Source organism: Perca flavescens, chromosome 1 (genome assembly GCF_004354835.1).
Source record: "Perca flavescens isolate YP-PL-M2 chromosome 1, PFLA_1.0, whole genome shotgun sequence".
Lineage (NCBI taxonomy): Eukaryota > Metazoa > Chordata > Actinopteri > Perciformes > Percidae > Perca > Perca flavescens.
In genome coordinates this window covers 42,959,697-42,977,607 of record NC_041331.1, presented here as the reverse complement: position 1 = coordinate 42,977,607, position 17,911 = coordinate 42,959,697, and the positions used below count along the sequence as shown (strand labels likewise).

Here is a 17,911-nt window from a genome sequence, read left to right as displayed (position 1 = left end):
ACATAAACAGGAGGCAGCAAGGACACTCCACCCACTGCTGGTAGTTGCCATGATAATGTTAGTAGCTTTAAGTCTCAGAGAATGAGACGTTGTGACCGATACGACCCAATCAGGAGTAGAAACTTTGGCGTCAGTGTCAGTGTTGCCAAAGGTCTCCGTTGGCGGCCGTTGAGACTGCAACACAACCCCGCAGATTCCAAATCAAAACGTGTCAGAAGTGTTTCCAAATGTCTCCGGTTTAGGGGCTCGGAAACGCCAGAGCAGGGGGAATGAGAGGGGGAATCGCCATAGCAATGTAAATGTAGCTCAAGTTTCTATTTTTCAGAGTTTCACAGTTCCCTTCTGGTCTTTGACTCTGACTTTTTCTCCGTCCAGTTCCCAACGTTTGTTCTCCAATAAAGACCTTTCTGCTTCGAATCCCGCACGCTGCTGATTGTTTGGAGAGCTGCACGAAGCTGATGCATGACCATAACCTTAACCCTCCTGCCAAGCTATCCATGCCAAGCCCCCTGTCCAAGCTGTCCATGCCGTCCATGCAGTCCATGCCGTCCATGCCGATCCAGCTGTCCAAGCTGTCCATGCCGTCCATGCAGTCCATGCCATCCATGCCGACCCAGCTGTCCAAGCTGTCCATGCCATCCATGCCGACCAAGGTGTCCATGCCATCCATGCCGACCCAGCTGTCCAAGCTGTCCATGCCATCCATGCCGACAAAGCTGTCCATGCCGACCCCTCCACCAGAGCTTGCCCAGCTGACCCAGGAGCTTTCACAGCTCCCCAACCACGCGCGACGCTGCTACGCGAGCATCGTCAGCCGCTTCAGACGCCTTAACTCCAACCCCCAGCATCCTCAGCAGCCTTAACCCCGCCCTCCTCTAGCAGACCCTTAGAGAAACCTTATAGACACCTAATTTTTGTGTGTAGATCAAAACCTTTAAGTGCCAAAACAAACCCTTTTCTGTATCATCTGTGACATCCCACATCCTCCCCATCATCACTCCCATCATGCACTGCGGCTCTGCCCTGCTTCGCCACGAGCTGCCAGCTAACCACGCTGCAGGTGATCTTACAGGAAGTGGATTTAACAAATAACAATTATTCACGTTACTGTAATTGAGCAATTATTTTGTGCACGTTTACTTTTTAAAGTAGTTTTTATAATCTGTAATTTTACCTTTACTTAAAGCTACATTTGGTAATGTTTTGAGTTGATTCTTAGAAAAAAAACTATGTGTAATGTGTGTGTGTGTGTGTGTGTGTGTGTGTGTGTGTGTGTGTGTGTGTGTGTAAGGAATATACAGGACATACTGCTCCACCTTTTCTGTTTTCTTCGTCACATGATAAATTCACAGCTGCTGCTAATGCTGCTAATGGGTATCGTAGCTTCTCGGCCCCAGTGGCAAGTATAAAGAAGGAAACCTGGAGAACCACACATATTCAAAATCCAGATTTCAGGAACAGGAGTCTTCTCCTTCTTCGCCCAGAAAAAGAAAACAGAGATTGAAAAGAGCAATAGATTGGCTTTTTGAACCGTGAAGGCTACCGTAGCTGTAATACGTACTTTGAACTGCGTGGTGTGAGAGAGAGTTGATTGATAGATGATCCCAACGCTAGATGTGAGAAAATCCTACACATTGGACCTTTAAGTAAACCTTCATTAAAGTAATAGTACTTTTACTTAAGTACTTAATATTTGTATACTCTTTCCAGCTCTGATTTTACAGGAAGTGGATGTGTGTTCCGTGCTAGGCTTGGCTAGCGTGTCTGTCTGCCTCCCTTTATGTCTCAGGTGAAGCAAGATGTTTTCCTGCAGCTCGACATATGTTCTGCTCTGTCCCTCAGGGAGTTGTGGGCGAGGTGTGGGTGAAGCTCCGGTGCTGAAGGTGGAGGATGTGGATCGGGACGTGGCGCAGCAAAAACAAGCCGTGAACATTCCCAGAATTATCACCAGCACAGAACCAGAGTGCAGCCACCTGACAGTCCAGCTGTCAAAGCTCAGGTATTTCCAGCAATATATAACATCTTGTGTTAGCTGTAAGAAAACTATGGAAGCCCTGAGAGGCCAGTGAGAAAGGTTTTGATAGGATGATTTTTCTAAGGATGCATTAAAGCCCCAGACACACCAACCTGACGGCCGACTGTCGGCAGAAAAGGCAGTCGGACTGACAGTCTCCCCGAGTCGGTCCAAAAAGTCCCTCAGAACACACCGAAGAGACACCGACTCGAGTGTACGTTCTGCATGTGCGCGAGACGTAATACGTCTCCATAACAGCAGGCGGCGCTAATCTGTATATTCGCCTAAAGAATGAAAACCGGCAGCTGATTGGACGAACGCGCCACGTGGGGTCTGGCTGCTCCAGTCGACCATAATGGTGTCTTCGTTCAGAATACGATCTCATATTGTACTAAGATAGTTCACCGAAACGTGTTTCTGAAAACATTTTAAGCGAGAAATAGGCCGTGCAGTTGCTGAATCTGTCTTCATTTCAGATCAACATAGGTCAGTTTAACAGATTTTCGTCAGATTTTGAGAGACCCTAGTCACGCTCATCCCGCTCATCATTTTCCAGGTTAGCTCTCCACCAATCAGATCGGCCATTGAGTCAGTCCGACTGCCCGCCTTCCGATTCAACAAGTCAAATCGGCCCAAATTAAAGCCGACAGCCCCTCCGTCGGACAACAGCACAGAACACACCGAACAGACTCGAGTCAGTGACCTCGCCAGACTGTCCGACAGCCGATTATCAGGTTGGTGTGTCAGCGCCTTCACACTGACTGCCTGGTCCTCACATCTGCTAACATGCTTAAAATATTGCTTACATGCTACCTCATGCTAACATGCTAAAATGTTTACATAATTGCTAACAAATCCAAAGATGTTCAGTTTATTTTGATATAAAACAGAACATTTCTGCATGAAAAATTACAGTACTTAATTATCAAATAGTTTGTGATTAGTTTTCAGGCAATGAACTTATCGTTGACTGAACAACTAATCGATTCATCCAGGAAATAATCCACACATTAATCCACAATGAAAATAACCGTTGCAGCCCACTTTTGGCTCTGTGTTGATGTTGTTGTTTCTTCCTGTGTCCCCTCAGAGCTGCAGATGAGGAAGCAGATAATCTGAAGACCTGGTCCAGTCAGGGAAACCTGCAGACTGCAGACAGCGAGTGAGAGAAACTGCACACAAACACTTTGACACTTCCACTTCCGCCCCCTACTGGTAGTTGCCATGTTAATGTTAGTAGCATTAGTCTCAGAGAATGAGACGTCTTGACCGATAAGACCCAATCAGGAGGAGAAACTTTGGCGTCAGTGTCGGTGTTGCCAAAAGTGTTGAGAGGCCGTTGAGACTGCAACACAACCCCGGAGAGGGGTAAACGCCAGAGCAGGGGGAATGAGAGGGGGAAACACCAGAGCAGGGGGAATGAGAAAGGGAAACACCAGAGCAGGAGGAATGAGAGGGGGAAATGTAGCAGAAGATATTCCTTTTTAAATCAAAACACAGCGATGTAAATGTAGCTTTAGTGACAGTTTTCCGATTGTCGGAATTGTGTCAAGAGAAGTTTCCTTAACCGACATTTCCTGAACAGGGAGCAGGGAGTTGGGAGAACTGTTTATGTGGATTACTGTTTACGGGATTGATGATGGCCTCAAGGTGTTGCCCTCTATCTCCAACTTCAAAAGACAACTAAAAAAACATTTCTTATTAACCTATATCTAATATAAAATTATTCTTTCATGGACTACTGGGATGTATGTGTATGAAATGTTGTGTATGTACTGGTGTGCTTTTTGCGTGCATTTATTTAACATCATCTGGATACAGGTGGTAACTGTGTAATTCTATAGTCTGTACCACTAGCCCCTTTATGAATCATGGGCCCATTCACTCTACCCAATTGATCTTGTACCCCAACTGTATTATTGTAATGTTTGAAGTGGTACTGTGAATAAATAAACTAAACTAAACTATGTACAGTACACTGTGGATAGGAACGCAGCCTTTTGTCCTCCACCTCAGTCCCCTCCGGCCTCCATGTTCACTGTCCCGCTGTCTGCCGTCATGCAGGGTGCGTCCTCTGTCTGCAGCCAGTGTCGGCAGCGTGGCGGTCCAGGAGCGTCTGAGCGAGCTTGTCCAGCTGTTTAAAGGCCGATTAGAGCTGCGGAGAGACCGACTGGTGGACCCGGACGAGTCTGAGGAAGAAAGTCCTTCAGCCTGTAAGTACTGACTTTCTTTCAGAATCAGGATCAGAAATAAATGTATTGCAATCGCATTTTTTAGGGACTTGGGATGCTCGAAAACTCTCAAAGAATTGGCAGACTTGTCAGGCCTGGCAAAAATTGCAAAATAAAAAAAAATATATATATAAATACTTAAGTTCTGGGTTCTCCAGTGGAGAGCAGAGTTGTTTTAACCTCCAGTGGGCGCGGGACTTAAATGCACTCTGTCTCTATAAGCATAAAAAAATCTGTGTTGAATCCTAACCCTTAATATCCGATTCAACATAATCATATAAATTCTGTCTGATCTCTGCAGCCCCGAGCAAGGCTCCACCTCCTCCTCCTCCTCCAGAAGAGAAGAAGGACGACGTGCCTGCAGCAGAAGAAGGAAAGGAAGAGGAGGAAGAGAAGGAACTCATGCTCCCCTTTGAAATTTTGGGACGTCCAGTCGTAATTCCCAGACTGCCCAAACTGCCCAAACTTCCCCCGATGCCCGACTGGCTCCGAGCCATCGTGGAGTACCGCTTCCCCTCTAGCATCGACCCTTTCACCGGTGAGCCTTCATATTCATCTCAACACGCCGTTTGAACGCAACAGAGAAGTGTTCAACTGAATAAAGATGACAACATTTAACCCTTCGGTTGTCCAGGTTTTAGTTTATCAGGGTGTCACTACCAGATGTGAGTTGAGTGCAGATGTGAGTTGCGCATGCTCAGATTTAAACGGTTTACGGCATAACGCCAAAGGGATCCCAATCCGGCAAACATTGTAGCTATCTATGATTGTTTGATTGCTAACGTTAGCTCAAAATGCCATTCAAGTGACAGCCTTTGTTGTGTTTGATTGCTAACTTGTAGCCAGCAGTGAACGGACTTCGTTATGTAGGACTGTTTTTATTGTATTGACATTACAGAAGTCTCTCGTTAGCAGGTTCTTGTCGGCTACTTCAGACATTACAGAAGTTTCTTGTTAGCAGGTTCTTGTCGGCTACTTCAGACATTACAGAAGTTTCTTGTTAGCAGGTTCTTGTCGGCTACTTCAGACATTACAGAAGTCTCTCGTTAGCAGGTTCTTGTCGGCTACTTCAGACATTACAGAAGTTTCTTGTTAGCAGGTTCTTGTCGGCTACTTCAGACATTACAGAAGTCTCTCGTTAGCAGGTTCTTGTCGGCTACTTCAGACATTACAGAAGTCTCTCGTTAGCAGGTTCTTGTCGGCTACTTCAGACGTTACAGAAGTCTCTTGTTAGCAGGTTCTTGTAGACTACAGACATTACAGAAGTCTCTCGTTAGCAGGTTCTTGTCGGCTACTTCAGACATTACAGAAGTCTCTCGTTAGCAGGTTCTTGTCGGCTACTTCAGACATTACAGAAGTCTCTCGTTAGCAGGTTCTTGTCGGCTACTTCAGACATTACAGAAGTTTCTTGTTAGCAGGTTCTTGTCGGCTACTTCAGACATTACAGAAGTCTCTCGTTAGCAGTTTCTTGTAGACTACTTCAGACATTACAGAAGTCTCGTTAGCAGGTTCTTGTCGGCTACTTCAGACATTACAGAAGTTTCTTGTTAGCAGGTTCTTGTCGGCTACTTCAGACATTACAGAAGTCTCTCGTTAGCAGGTTCTTGTCGGCTACTTCAGACATTACAGAAGTCTCTCGTTAGCAGGTTCTTGTCGGCTACTTCAGACGTTACAGAAGTCTCTTGTTAGCAGGTTCTTGTAGACTTTACAGAAGTCTCTCGTTAGCAGGTTCTTGTCGGCTACTTCAGACATTACAGAAGTCTCTCGTTAGCAGGTTCTTGTCGGCTACTTCAGACATTACAGAAGTCTCTCGACATTCTTGTCGGCTACAGACATTACAGAAGTTTCTTGTTAGCAGGTTCTTGTCGGCTACTTCAGACATTACAGAAGTCTCTCGTTAGCAGTTTCTTGTAGACTACTTCAGACATTACAGAAGTCTCGTTAGCAGGTTCTTGTAGACTACTTCAGACATTACAGAAGTCTCTCGTTAGCAGGTTCTTGTAGACTACTACAGACATTACAGAAGTCTCTCGTTAGCAGGTTCTTGTCGGCTACTTCAGACATTACAGAAGTCTCTCGTTTGCAGTTGATATCACAATGACGATATGAAACCTGATGTATTGTGCAGCCTTGTCCCTTTCTCTATGTCCACAGATCTGATCTACGTGATGTGGCTGTTCTGTGTCGTGGCGGCGTGGAACTGGAACGTGTGGTTGATCCCAGTCCGCTGGGCGTTCCCCTACCAAACCCCCGAAAACCTCCACCTGTGGCTGCTGATGGACTACACCTGCGACTTCATCTACATCCTCGACATCCTCGTCTTCCAGCCCCGACTGCAGTTCGTCCGCGGAGGAGACATAGTGGTCAGTGGCATCAGCGAGAATTCATAAAAAAAAATCTGTCTTTTGGTTTTAGGATTAGAAGCCCAGATCATACCAAAGATTCGCGACGAGGCGAAACCATTTTAGAGCGGTCTGAACCGGCCCGTCTCAGCTCAACTCAAACCAGCTGATGGTGTCGTCAGCTGGTTGAGTCTCCAGAGGCTGGTTTTAGACCGTAAGAGATGTCTCCTGATTTAACAGCCAATAGAGAAGTCAGCTGGTCCAGTCTCCAGAGGCTGGTTTGAGAACGTAAGAGATGTCTCCTGATTTAACAGCCAATAGAGAAGTCAGTTGGTCCAGTCTCCAGAGGCTGGTTTTAGACCGTAAGAGACGTCTCCTGATTTAACAGCCAATAGAGAAGTCAGCTGGTTGAGTCTCCTGAGGCTGGTTTTAGTGGTGGTAAAACATTTGGAAAAGATATGACAAAAACATCAGAAAAAGGCAACAAAAATATGGTTTTGAACGTAAGAGACGTCAACTGTTTCAACAAACAAAAAGTTAGAAAAAAGGGTTCTAAAAAAAATCAACAAAAAGGCATAGAAAAAGTGAAAAAATTATGGTTTTAGAACGTAAGAGATATCTCCTGTACAGCCAATAGAGAAGTCAACTGCTCGAGTCAGCTATAATAAAATGATCCATAATACATTATTTTTCAGTTACTAACTGTTAACTAGCGGGCGAGCTAGAGAGTGACTGAAGAGAGGGAGCACCTGGAACAAAGCTGTGAATTAGAGAAATAAAACATGTTTTCGACCAATTCATCACTAGAAATGTAACTGTAGCAAGAATGTCCAGCTACAAAAAGCCTGGAAGTCTGAAGTTAGGACGGTAGAACAAAGAGTTCTTGCTATGTAGATGATACACCGTCCCATCTCATTGGTGTGAACTGGCAGCTTTCAGAAAGCTGCATACCAACACGTTGCAAGTAGCTGCAAGGGCTTAACGGCTTCTTTAACCTGCAACTTTTTTTTTTATTTCAGTGTGATAAAAAGGACATGAGAGACAACTACATGACCACCGAAAGATTTAAGGTAAGAACAAAGACTAACTAGACTAAAGTAGACAGCCTGGTCTCACAGAATTCCGTGAAATGATCACAAACTGTTAACACAGCATTACGTGGTGGTGGAAAACAATGCCAATGTAAAGTTAATGAGAAGATGACGTAGCATTAGGAGCGATTACAGTAGCAAGTAGTATGAAAGCCCAAAAATCCGAGGTTGGTTGGGGTGGTGGATGGGTCAAATAACACAGGACTTTTGGTGAAGTGACTGGATACTCTCGCTGGATTTTCACAAGCATGGACGAGCTTGAGACCAATGTGATGCCAGGACTCTCAGAGTGACTCCAAGTCTCTCCTGTAAACTTACTGGGTTAAGATGAGTTCTTTTATGGTGAATGAAAGGCTTGATCACACCAACTAGCTCATCCAATCAGATCGAAGCATTGTTGTCAATGCTGCTGCCAGTTCTGCCATTGTTTACGTTTTTCTTCTTCTTCCTCTAGTCCGTAGAAAGAGCAAGGTTCCTCATTAGCGCCACCTCTGTTCAGGATAAGACTGCAACTAGTGTCGCGACCACCACATGCGACTATAAACAGTTACGGCGCTCCCATGATGTCACACTGGCGCTCGACAGGTCAGCTGCAGCGAGTATACCGCACGTTTTACGTTTCAGGGACATGGCGTGGCGCTTCTGGAGGAATATCAAGCATTGACTTGAATGGCTGCGATTGCTCGCGGGGGTCGCGGCACCTCAGGAAAATAGGGGTTAGATACCAATGCATGGGGAAATAGGATCTAGGCTGAAACGAGAAAGAGATGTAACCCTTATGATCTCAAGCTGTGTTACACTTTGATAACATTTTATTGTTTAAACATGAGGTCACTTATCAGACTGTATTTTTGTCTGCAGATGGACATCATCAGTCTGTTTCCCATGGAGATATTTTACTTTTTCACCGGAGTGAACTCTCTGCTGAGATTTCCTCGTCTGCTGAAAGTCAGGATCTATTTTCTTATTTTTCACATCAAAGTTCATGCTGAGTGTTGAAGATAAACCATCCACTCTTCTTGTCTTTACCCTCTCAGTACATGGCTTTCTTTGAGTTCAACGACAGAATGGAAGCTGTGATGAAGAAAGCGTACATCTACAGGTGAGCAGAGTTTAACTTTGATAACACAGCAGACGTATTAAGGCTCTGACACAACAACAGCTGACCGTCGGCAGAAAAGGCAGTCGGACTGATCATTCGGCTCCCGTTGGTCCAAAAAGTGCCTCCGAACACACCGAAGCGACCAGAAATGACGAACGCGTCACATGGGTCTGGCTTCTCCCGAATTTCAAAGCCGACCACAATAGTGGCTCGTTGGGAATACGATCTCATATTTTACGAAAATAGTTCACTGAAACGTGTTTCTGAAAACATTTTAAGCGAGAAATAGGCTGTGCAGTTGCTGAAACTGTCTGATTTTTTTGATCGACAAAGGTCACTTTGAAAGATTTTCTTTAGTTCTACCTCCTAATACGTTCAAGTGAAAGTAATTTAGGAAAGCCTCCGAATAATCTACATCTTTGTTTAATCGTGGTGAAAGTTCAGAAAGTTTTGTGTCAACCACAGCAACATAAAACTGTGTGTCATCTGCATAGCTACTGTACATAACAACAGATGATCACTAAAATTAGAAGAAGCATTTCCGGTATTGTGTACACTTGTTCTTTGCACCTCATTGATAATTAAAGTTGTTCCGATACCATTTTTTCCATCCCGATACCAATTCCAAAACGTGAACCTGCGTATTAGCCGATACCGAGTACCGATCCGATACCAGTGCATTAAAAAGACTGGCTCAGGTTACAGAGAATGAATGAAAAATATGTGTTTTTTTTATTATGTACTTTGACAGTCAGTGTTAGCTGAAAAACAACATAAATAAACTACAGAGTAGTTTTTGGGGGCAAAATTACATGAGAAACAACTCTAATCTTTATACATATATCTTTAAGATTATTTTTTAGGGCATTTTAGGCCTTTATTTGGATAGGACAGCTTAGACTTGAAAGGGGACATGCATGACATGCGTCAAGGAGCAAACCTCCCCATATGGGCGTGCGCTCTACCAGGTGAGCTAACCAGGCACCCAACTATAATCTTTATTTTTTAAATATTAAAAGCAAAAGAGGCCCCAAAATTGATCCCTGAGGAACTCCACATGTATATATTTTACGTTAGTGTGCATTTCTTTCATGTAATCTTCCACCTATGTTGTTTTTCTTGTGTGTCAGGGTGATCCGAACATCCTCCTACCTGCTGTACTCTCTGCACATCAACGCCTGTCTCTTCTACTGGGGCTCAGACTACGAAGGACTGGGATCCACCAAGTGGGTCTACAATGGAAAGGGCAACGCGTAAGAAACCACTGTCCACTCTCCGGAACAAGCTTATGATGCTTCTGCTCCACACCACACTCAAATACATCGATATTGATTTGGGTTTCTTTTAGAAGCGTTTCCTGTATTGAACAACTGTCATCAGGAACAAAAATGTTCAACTTTCATCTTGTTTTTAAAAAGAGCAGTCAGCCTACTTTTACATTGCTACGTTTTGGTATAAAAAGGAATATCCTCTGCCATGCTCATTCCCCCTGCTCTGGTGTTTCCCTCTCTCATTCCCCCCTGCTCTTGTGTTTCCCCCTCTCATTCCCCCTGCTCTGGTGTTTCCCCCTCTCATTCCCCCTGCTCTGGCGGGTTTTTTAATGAGGTCTGGGTGTGTTAGTTTAAATAGAGATTAGTTCTTCTACTGGAGATAAAACCACTTGGTGCACCGAGACCACTTTTGGCTCAAAACTCAAACGCTTAAAAACCATTCAATATTTTACAAATTTGGATCGGATCAAGAGTGAAAAAAGCTGATAAGGACATCCCTACCATTTAGTTTCTGTGTTTTCTACAGTTATATCCGCTGTTACTATTTTGCGGTGAAGACACTGATCACCATCGGAGGACTGCCAGACCCCACCACCGTCTTTGAGATCTGCTTCCAGCTCATCAACTACTTCGTTGGCGTCTTTGCGTTCTCTATCATGATTGGTCAGGTCAGTTAACCATACATTTGTTTATTTACTATTTGATTCATATACTACCATTGACTGTATAATATTAATGGACAGAGCAAGTGTGATGTCACCCATTGGTTGGTGGAGATCTGGTATGAATCATCGAGTTTGCTGTTAACGAGCGCAGCCATCCTGTTTGCAGATGTGACGATTTTAGACGAGAGGGAGGAGTGAGGGAGGAGCTACGTTACGTTACACACTTTCACTGGCAATCACATCATAGCCACACCCTAAAAAAAAAACCTGCTTTATCGCCGAAAATCAACGAGACCGTAATTCAAAAAATGAACATCATTCTGTGTTGCAGAAGACTTAAAACTAGCGATTGAGACCATAAACTCACTATGAAGATGTTTACTAAGGTAATAAATCAAGTGAGAAGTGGGTCACTTTCTCATAGACTTCTACAGACACCGAACTCCTTTTGCAACCGCATGAGTCGCCCCCTGCAGGAATTCAGGTAGAATGCAGGTTTAAGGAGTCTCCCCCTGCAGGAATTCAGGTAGAATACAGGTTTAAGGAGTCTCCCCCTGCAGGAATTCAGGTAGAATACAGGTTTAAGGAGTCTCCCCCTGCTGGAATTCAGATATAATGCAGGTTTAAGGAGTCTCCCCCTGCTGGAATTCAGATATAATGCAGGTTTAAGGAGTCTCCCCGCTGAATTCAGATATAATGCAGGTTTAAGGAGTCTCCCCTGCTGGAATTCAGATATAATGCAGGTTTAAGGAGTCTCCCCCTGCTGGAATTCAGATATAATGCAGGTTTAAGGAGTCTCCCCCTGCTGGAATTCAGATATAATGCAGGTTTAAGGAGTCTCCCCCTGCTGGAATTTCACATTTGCAGCATGCATGTATATTACACAACCTTTGTGAACCTAAGACTTTGTTAAACTCATTTCAAGCACCAAAACAACTCGTCCACATGAGTAAAGTTTTTATTTTTATTTTTACAAGAGGTTTGAATTTCAAAAAGCGGACTTCAACTTTTCAGCTTTAGGGCCAAATTCATCTCCGTACATATTGTTCTCGGACAAATTTAGGCCTCACTTTCAGAAAGCTGTGTTTGTTCAGCACATTTTGATTTGAAACACATGGTTTAAGGTTATATGCATGTACCCTGTATAGGTGCATTTAAGACGATATGTAAAAATCGAGAAATGCACTTAGACCTCAGAGGGTTTTAACCATTACATTGCATAACTTCCTCTTCCTGGCCTTCTGCTTTCAGAGACACACTTAGAATTTCTTGGCACTATTTGTAACAACTATGCTGTATATACTGTATATAATAACTTTGAACTTTATAAAGTGCTTTGCAGTCAAACGAAAACAAAGAAAGTGAATAAATTATGAAACAGCTAAAATGAGTCCCTCTAATTCTATCTACCTACCTATCTATCTATCCATCCATCCATCTATCTATTTATCCATCTATCTATCTATCCATCTATCTATCTATCTATCTATCTATCTATCTATCTATCTATCTATCCCTCCATCCATCCATCTATGTATCCATCTATCTATCTATCCATCCATCCATCCATCCATCCATCTATGTATCCATCTATCTATCTATCTATCTATCCATCCATCCATCCATCCATCCATCTATGTATCCATCTATCTATCTATATATCTATCTATCTGTGTATCTATCTATTCATCCATCCATCTATCCACCCATCTATCTATCTATCTCTTGTCTCAGATGAGAGACGTGGTCGGTGCTGCGACCGCCGGTGAGAACTATTACCGTGCCTGCATGGACAGCACCATCAAGTACATGAACAACTACCACATCCCCCGGGACGTCCAGAACCGCATCAAGACTTGGTACGACTACACCTGGAAGAGCCAGGGCATGCTGGGTAAGCAACAGACTCGTACCTCCATCCTGGACTTTACATCGGCCCATTCCACACACTGTCAGCAAGGGGGTAAGCCAGCTTCCACACAGCTATGGGGAGATTCTGAGTCTACCAAGCCATCACCTCCCGTTATCATCCCATTGACTCCCATTCATTCTGACGTCACTTTGACAGAGAATAACTTTACATCTGAAGCGTTTAAAGACTCTATTTGTCCGTTGTTTATTTCTAAAGAAACACGACAATGTATAAAAGGCTCCATTACCTTGTAGCTCACGTTATGGCTCCGTAGCAGACGCTTTTATAACAATAGGCTAACGATTGGGTCATAACCACGAGACTTACTGTCACACAGTAGAGGAATTACCGTATAGTACAGGAGAAGCTCACAGGCAGTTTGGACTTCCATTAGCTGTTTAGGTTTAATTACTAATGTTAACTAGTCATTTTAAAGTTTTCTGATTTTTGGTTTTATTTTGAAAAACAAATGAACGAATGATAAATGGATTCCACTCAATAGCTGATAGAGTCCATTGTTTTTTTGGCTGGCGAGTGAAGCAAATCTAAAAAACCACTTGCATATTTCACCAGCATTTTGGTTGGTTATTGGTGCTAATTTTGAACCCTGGTTTCAATATTAAAAACGTCACCATATTTGATCAGAAACGTTGTCCCTGGACATCTCGTGTTCAGTTGATTTGCATGTTTTTTTTTTATCTGCAGATGAGCAGGAGCTGCTGGTGCAACTTCCTACCAAGATGAGGCTGGACATGGCCGTGGACGTCAACTACAGCATCATCAGTAAAGTCGCTTTGTTTCAGGTCAGGAATCAAATCAAATCAAACTTTATTTGTCATTGCATGAATAGTGTATTAACGCAACGAAATTCAAGGTGCCACTCCAGATCAGTGCTTTGAAAAAGAAATAAATGATTAATAAAATATGTAAAAAGACATCACCATCCCCTACATACATTTTTGTTGTATGTCTTTTCTCTTTCCCACACACACTCACCCACCCACATATACAGCACATGTATAATGGGATACAGACAATTAACTGACACCCTCCCATCCCTCCCAGACAACATACACACTCCCGCACACATATAAGCAGCAGGTTTCAGCATAAGAAAGGCAGTTCACAGATGGGATCATGTCCAGAGGTGTGGGAAACGGCCATTATTGTACAGGGCTATTGTTTGTTCAGTGAACGTATGGCCCATTGGGGAAAAAGCTGTTTCAGAAGACAGAGAAATATAATTAATTTAGATTGTTTGTTACTTCGTGACACCCTGAAATACACTCAAAGCTAATTCTATTTCTGTCTAACGCGAAACAGAGATAAACTAAACTGACATTTGGTTTTCTTTCATGTGCCTGCGTGGGCTTTTTCGTGAATTGAAAATGTTATTCTGCCTTTAAAAGAGGTGAACGTGTCTCTGTCGGTGTCTCAGGGCTGTGACAGACAGATGGTGTTCGACATGCTGACAAGGCTCAAATCTGTGGTCTACCTGCCCGGAGACTTTGTCTGTAAAAAGGTGAACACACACCTGTCTGAATGTGTGTGTGTGTGTGTGTGTGTGTGTGTGTGTGTGTGTGTGTGTGTGTGTGTGTTTACCTGCCCTGTATGGAGAATGGAGGATGCCAAAATAATAATTTCGCCATTTATTTATTTTTTAAATGTATTTATAAATTATTTTGTTTACATATTAGTCCTTCTGTATGCCAATGGCTCATGATTTTGTATATGTAGTTAACTGCCTATGTCCCTGTAAACTTAATGTGTGTGTGTGTGTGTGTGTGTGTGTGTGTGTGTGTGTGTGTGTGTGTGTGCGTGTGTGTGTGTGTGTGTGTGTGTGTGTGTGTGTGTGTGTGTGTGTGTGTGTGTGTGTGTGTGTGTGTGTGCGTGTGTGTGTGTGTGTGTGTGTGTGTGTGTGTTGCAGGGGGAGATCGGCAGGGAGATGTACATCATTAAGCAGGGGGAGGTCCAGGTGGTTGGTGGTCCCGACCTGCAGACAGTCTTCGTCACCATCAGAGCCGGCTCGGTGTTCGGAGAGATCAGGTCAGCGCTGCTTCCTGTCCTTCCATTAACTCGTTTAAAAACTGTATGTGGGGCGGTCTGGCGTCTCAGAGTTCACTGGAGGAATCTATACCAAAGGTTTATTTAGATAGGGACAGATACAAAAAAACATAGATAAACTTCAACAGTCATCTGATGTATGTATCGTAGTGTTTTTAGCCAAAGCTAATTCTCGACACTTGTCCCTAGTAGGGCTTTTGGTCACAAATAAAAATACAGATTTACATTATTATTAAAAATACAATAGAGATGAAATAAAAATAAATGAAATGAAATTGGAAGAAAAGTATACAATGAGAGCACAGTGTAAAAACTAAATATGAGAGCACGATTGTTCCCGAATTAGCAACAATTTGGTATTTTTTTTAAAAGTGGCTAATGTTGGGATACATTTCAAGTGGTCTGGCAGGAAGTTCCATAATTTTGCCCCTTTTACCGAAAATGCAGTTTGGGTAAATTATGTCCTACGGAAAAGGATGCTGCAATTGCCTTTTAACGCTGCTCGGGTGATGGTTCTGGTACCACTTTGCTGTTTTATTATTGTTCTGCAAAGGGGAAGGGGAGCAGCGTTATTTATGCATTTGAAGACCAATTTAACAAAATGCAGAATGCACAGTGACTTCAGTCACAGTGTCTGTCTGGCAAACCCGTTCTCGCTCCCACCTTGTAAAACACGGACGCAAGGTCAGTGTCTCTCAGCGTCAGATACCGACATTTTTCAATAACAAACATAAGCAATTTCATCCTTTTATACCATTATTATCACCATATCTGTTTTTAAAACGTTGGAAAAGCTAAAGCAGATTATACATCTACTGGGGACCGACTACAATCATAAGTTCTGAGGAAGGTCATTTAGTCAGTTTTGATGCTGAAATTGATTTTACATTCATTAGATTATGTTGGTTCCTAAAATGGCTTGGGTGCTGCACCTAAACCTTATAATGTTAGGGAAAACCTAGCCTGGTCCTTCCAGACTCTGGTACATTAGCCTGGTCCTACCAGACTCTGGTACACTAGCCTGGTCCTACCAGATTCTGGTACACTATCCTGGTCCTACCAGACTCTGGTACATTAGCCTGGTCCTACCAGACTCTGGTACACTAGCCTGGTCCTACCAGACTCTGGTCCATTAGCCTGGTCCTACCAGACTCTGGTACACTAGCCTGGTCCTACCAGACTCTGGTCCATTATCCTGGTCCTACCAGACTCTGGTACATTAGCCTGGTCTTACCAGACTCTGGTCCATTTCATTGGTACAGAGAGTCTGGCCACTCTCCATTGACAAGTGTTAACTTCCTTGAAGGCGGGTAGATTAGCTAGACAGGTCGGCTAGTGCTTTATGTCCCTCTCAGCGATTACGGAACGACATGGAAGCCTCCTTGGACTTGCCCGTTTAAAGACTGTTCTTCTTGTGTTCTTAACTCTGAAATTTGTGAGAAGTCTGACAGCTCTCTCTTGTCTGTGGTTGGTCAGTTTGCTGGCGGGAGGCGGAGGGAACCGACGTACAGCCAACGTGAAGGCGCACGGATTCGCCAACCTCTTCATTCTGGATAAGAAGGACCTGGCAGAGATCTTGGTGCACTACCCAGAGTCCCAGAAACTCCTCCGCAAGAAGGCCAAGTAAGACACAGTCCTGTCTCTGAAACACCCAACGCTGTATGAACAGAGAGAGACAGAGGGAATCAGCTTTTATTTTTCTGAGTTTTGCTTGCTTTTTATGGAGCACTTGTTCTCAAAGTTGATACATCTGGCCTATATAAAAGAGACTTCAGATACAGTATTAGGGGACCACTAAGGTCTATATAAAAGAGACTTCAGATACAGTATTAGGGGACCACTAAGGTCTATATAAAAGAGACTTCAGATACAGTATTAGAGGACCACTAAGGTCTATATAAAAGAGACTTCAGATACAGTATTAGGGGACCACTAAGGTCTATATAAAAGAGACTTCAGATACAGTATTAGGGGACCACTAAGGTCTATATAAAAGAGACTTCAGATACAGTATTAGGGGACCACTAAGGTCTATATAAAAGAGACTTCAGATACAGTATTAGGGGACCACTAAGGTCTATATAAAAGAGACTTCAGATACAGTATTAGGGGACCACTAAGGTCTATATAAAAGAGACTTCAGATACAGTATTAGGGGACCACTAAGGCCTATATAAAAGCAACAAAAAGCAGCATGTCATGGGACCTTTAACTCATCATGTGTCTCTGTGTCGGTGCAGGACGATGTTGACAAAGGACAAGAAGCCGGATGAGAAGGGTGCGGCTGCAGTGGCGATGCAGGTCATCCCGCCCAGACCGGACACCCCCGAGATGTTCAAGGCGGCGCTGAAGGTGGCGCAGCAGGAAGGAATAGAGGGCGTCTTCTCCAAACTGATGAAAAGCTACGAAGCATCTGAGGTGAGACAGAAGTCCATGCTGCTCCGCTGAACGCCGGACGGTAGACTGTAACTAAGTACATTCACTCCAGTACTTGTACTTCAGTCCAAATGTTGAGGTACTTGTACTTTACTTGAGGCTTTTCTTTTCATGACACTTTCTACTTCTACTCCGCTACATTTCAGAGAGAAATATTGTACTTTTTTCAAGCCCATTTCCAATTTTTCCAAATCGAGGCACCAATCACAACCGCTGAGGCGGGCTTTACACCAATCACAACCGTTGAGGCGGGCTTTACACCAATCACAACCGTTGAGGCGGGCTTTACACCAATCACAACCGTTGAGGAGGGCTCTACACCAATCACAACCGTTGAGGAGGGCTCTACACCAATCACAACCGTTGAGGAGGGCTTTACACCAATCACAACCGCTGAAGCGGGCTTTACACCAATCACAACCATTGAGGCGGGCTTTACACCAATCACAACCTCTGAGGCGGGCTTTACACCAATCACAACCGTTGAGGCGGGCTTTACACCAATCACAACCGTTGAGGCGGGCTTTACACCAATCACAACCGTTGAGGCGGGCTTTACACCAATCACAACCATTGAGGCGGGCTTTACACCAATCACAACCGCTGAGGCGGGCTTTACACCAATCACAACCATTGAGGCGGGCTTTACACCAATCACAACCGCTGAGGCGGGCTTTACATCAATCACAACCATTGAGGCGGGCTTTACACCAATCACAATCGTTGAGGCGGGCTTTACACCAATCACAACCATTGAGGAGGGCTTTACACCAATCACAACCA

The 17,911-nt window shown here is 43.8% G+C and overlaps 1 protein-coding gene across 1 annotated transcript; it reads left to right on the top strand.

The window, feature by feature from the left end:
- Positions 1–1,005: 1,005 nt before the first annotated feature.
- cngb1a (cyclic nucleotide gated channel subunit beta 1a) lies at positions 1,006–17,140 on the top strand. Its single transcript, XM_028580268.1, has 17 exons — positions 1,006–1,060; positions 1,843–1,999; positions 3,105–3,176; positions 4,079–4,227; positions 4,547–4,783; positions 6,400–6,608; positions 7,607–7,657; positions 8,540–8,626; positions 8,716–8,780; positions 9,911–10,033; positions 10,578–10,719; positions 12,451–12,610; positions 13,334–13,431; positions 14,067–14,150; positions 14,556–14,674; positions 16,169–16,315; positions 16,933–17,140. Exons 1-17 carry the CDS (start codon positions 1,006–1,008, stop codon positions 17,138–17,140), a joined length of 2,163 nt encoding a protein of 720 aa, XP_028436069.1.
- The last annotated feature ends 771 nt before the right edge of the window (positions 17,141–17,911 follow it).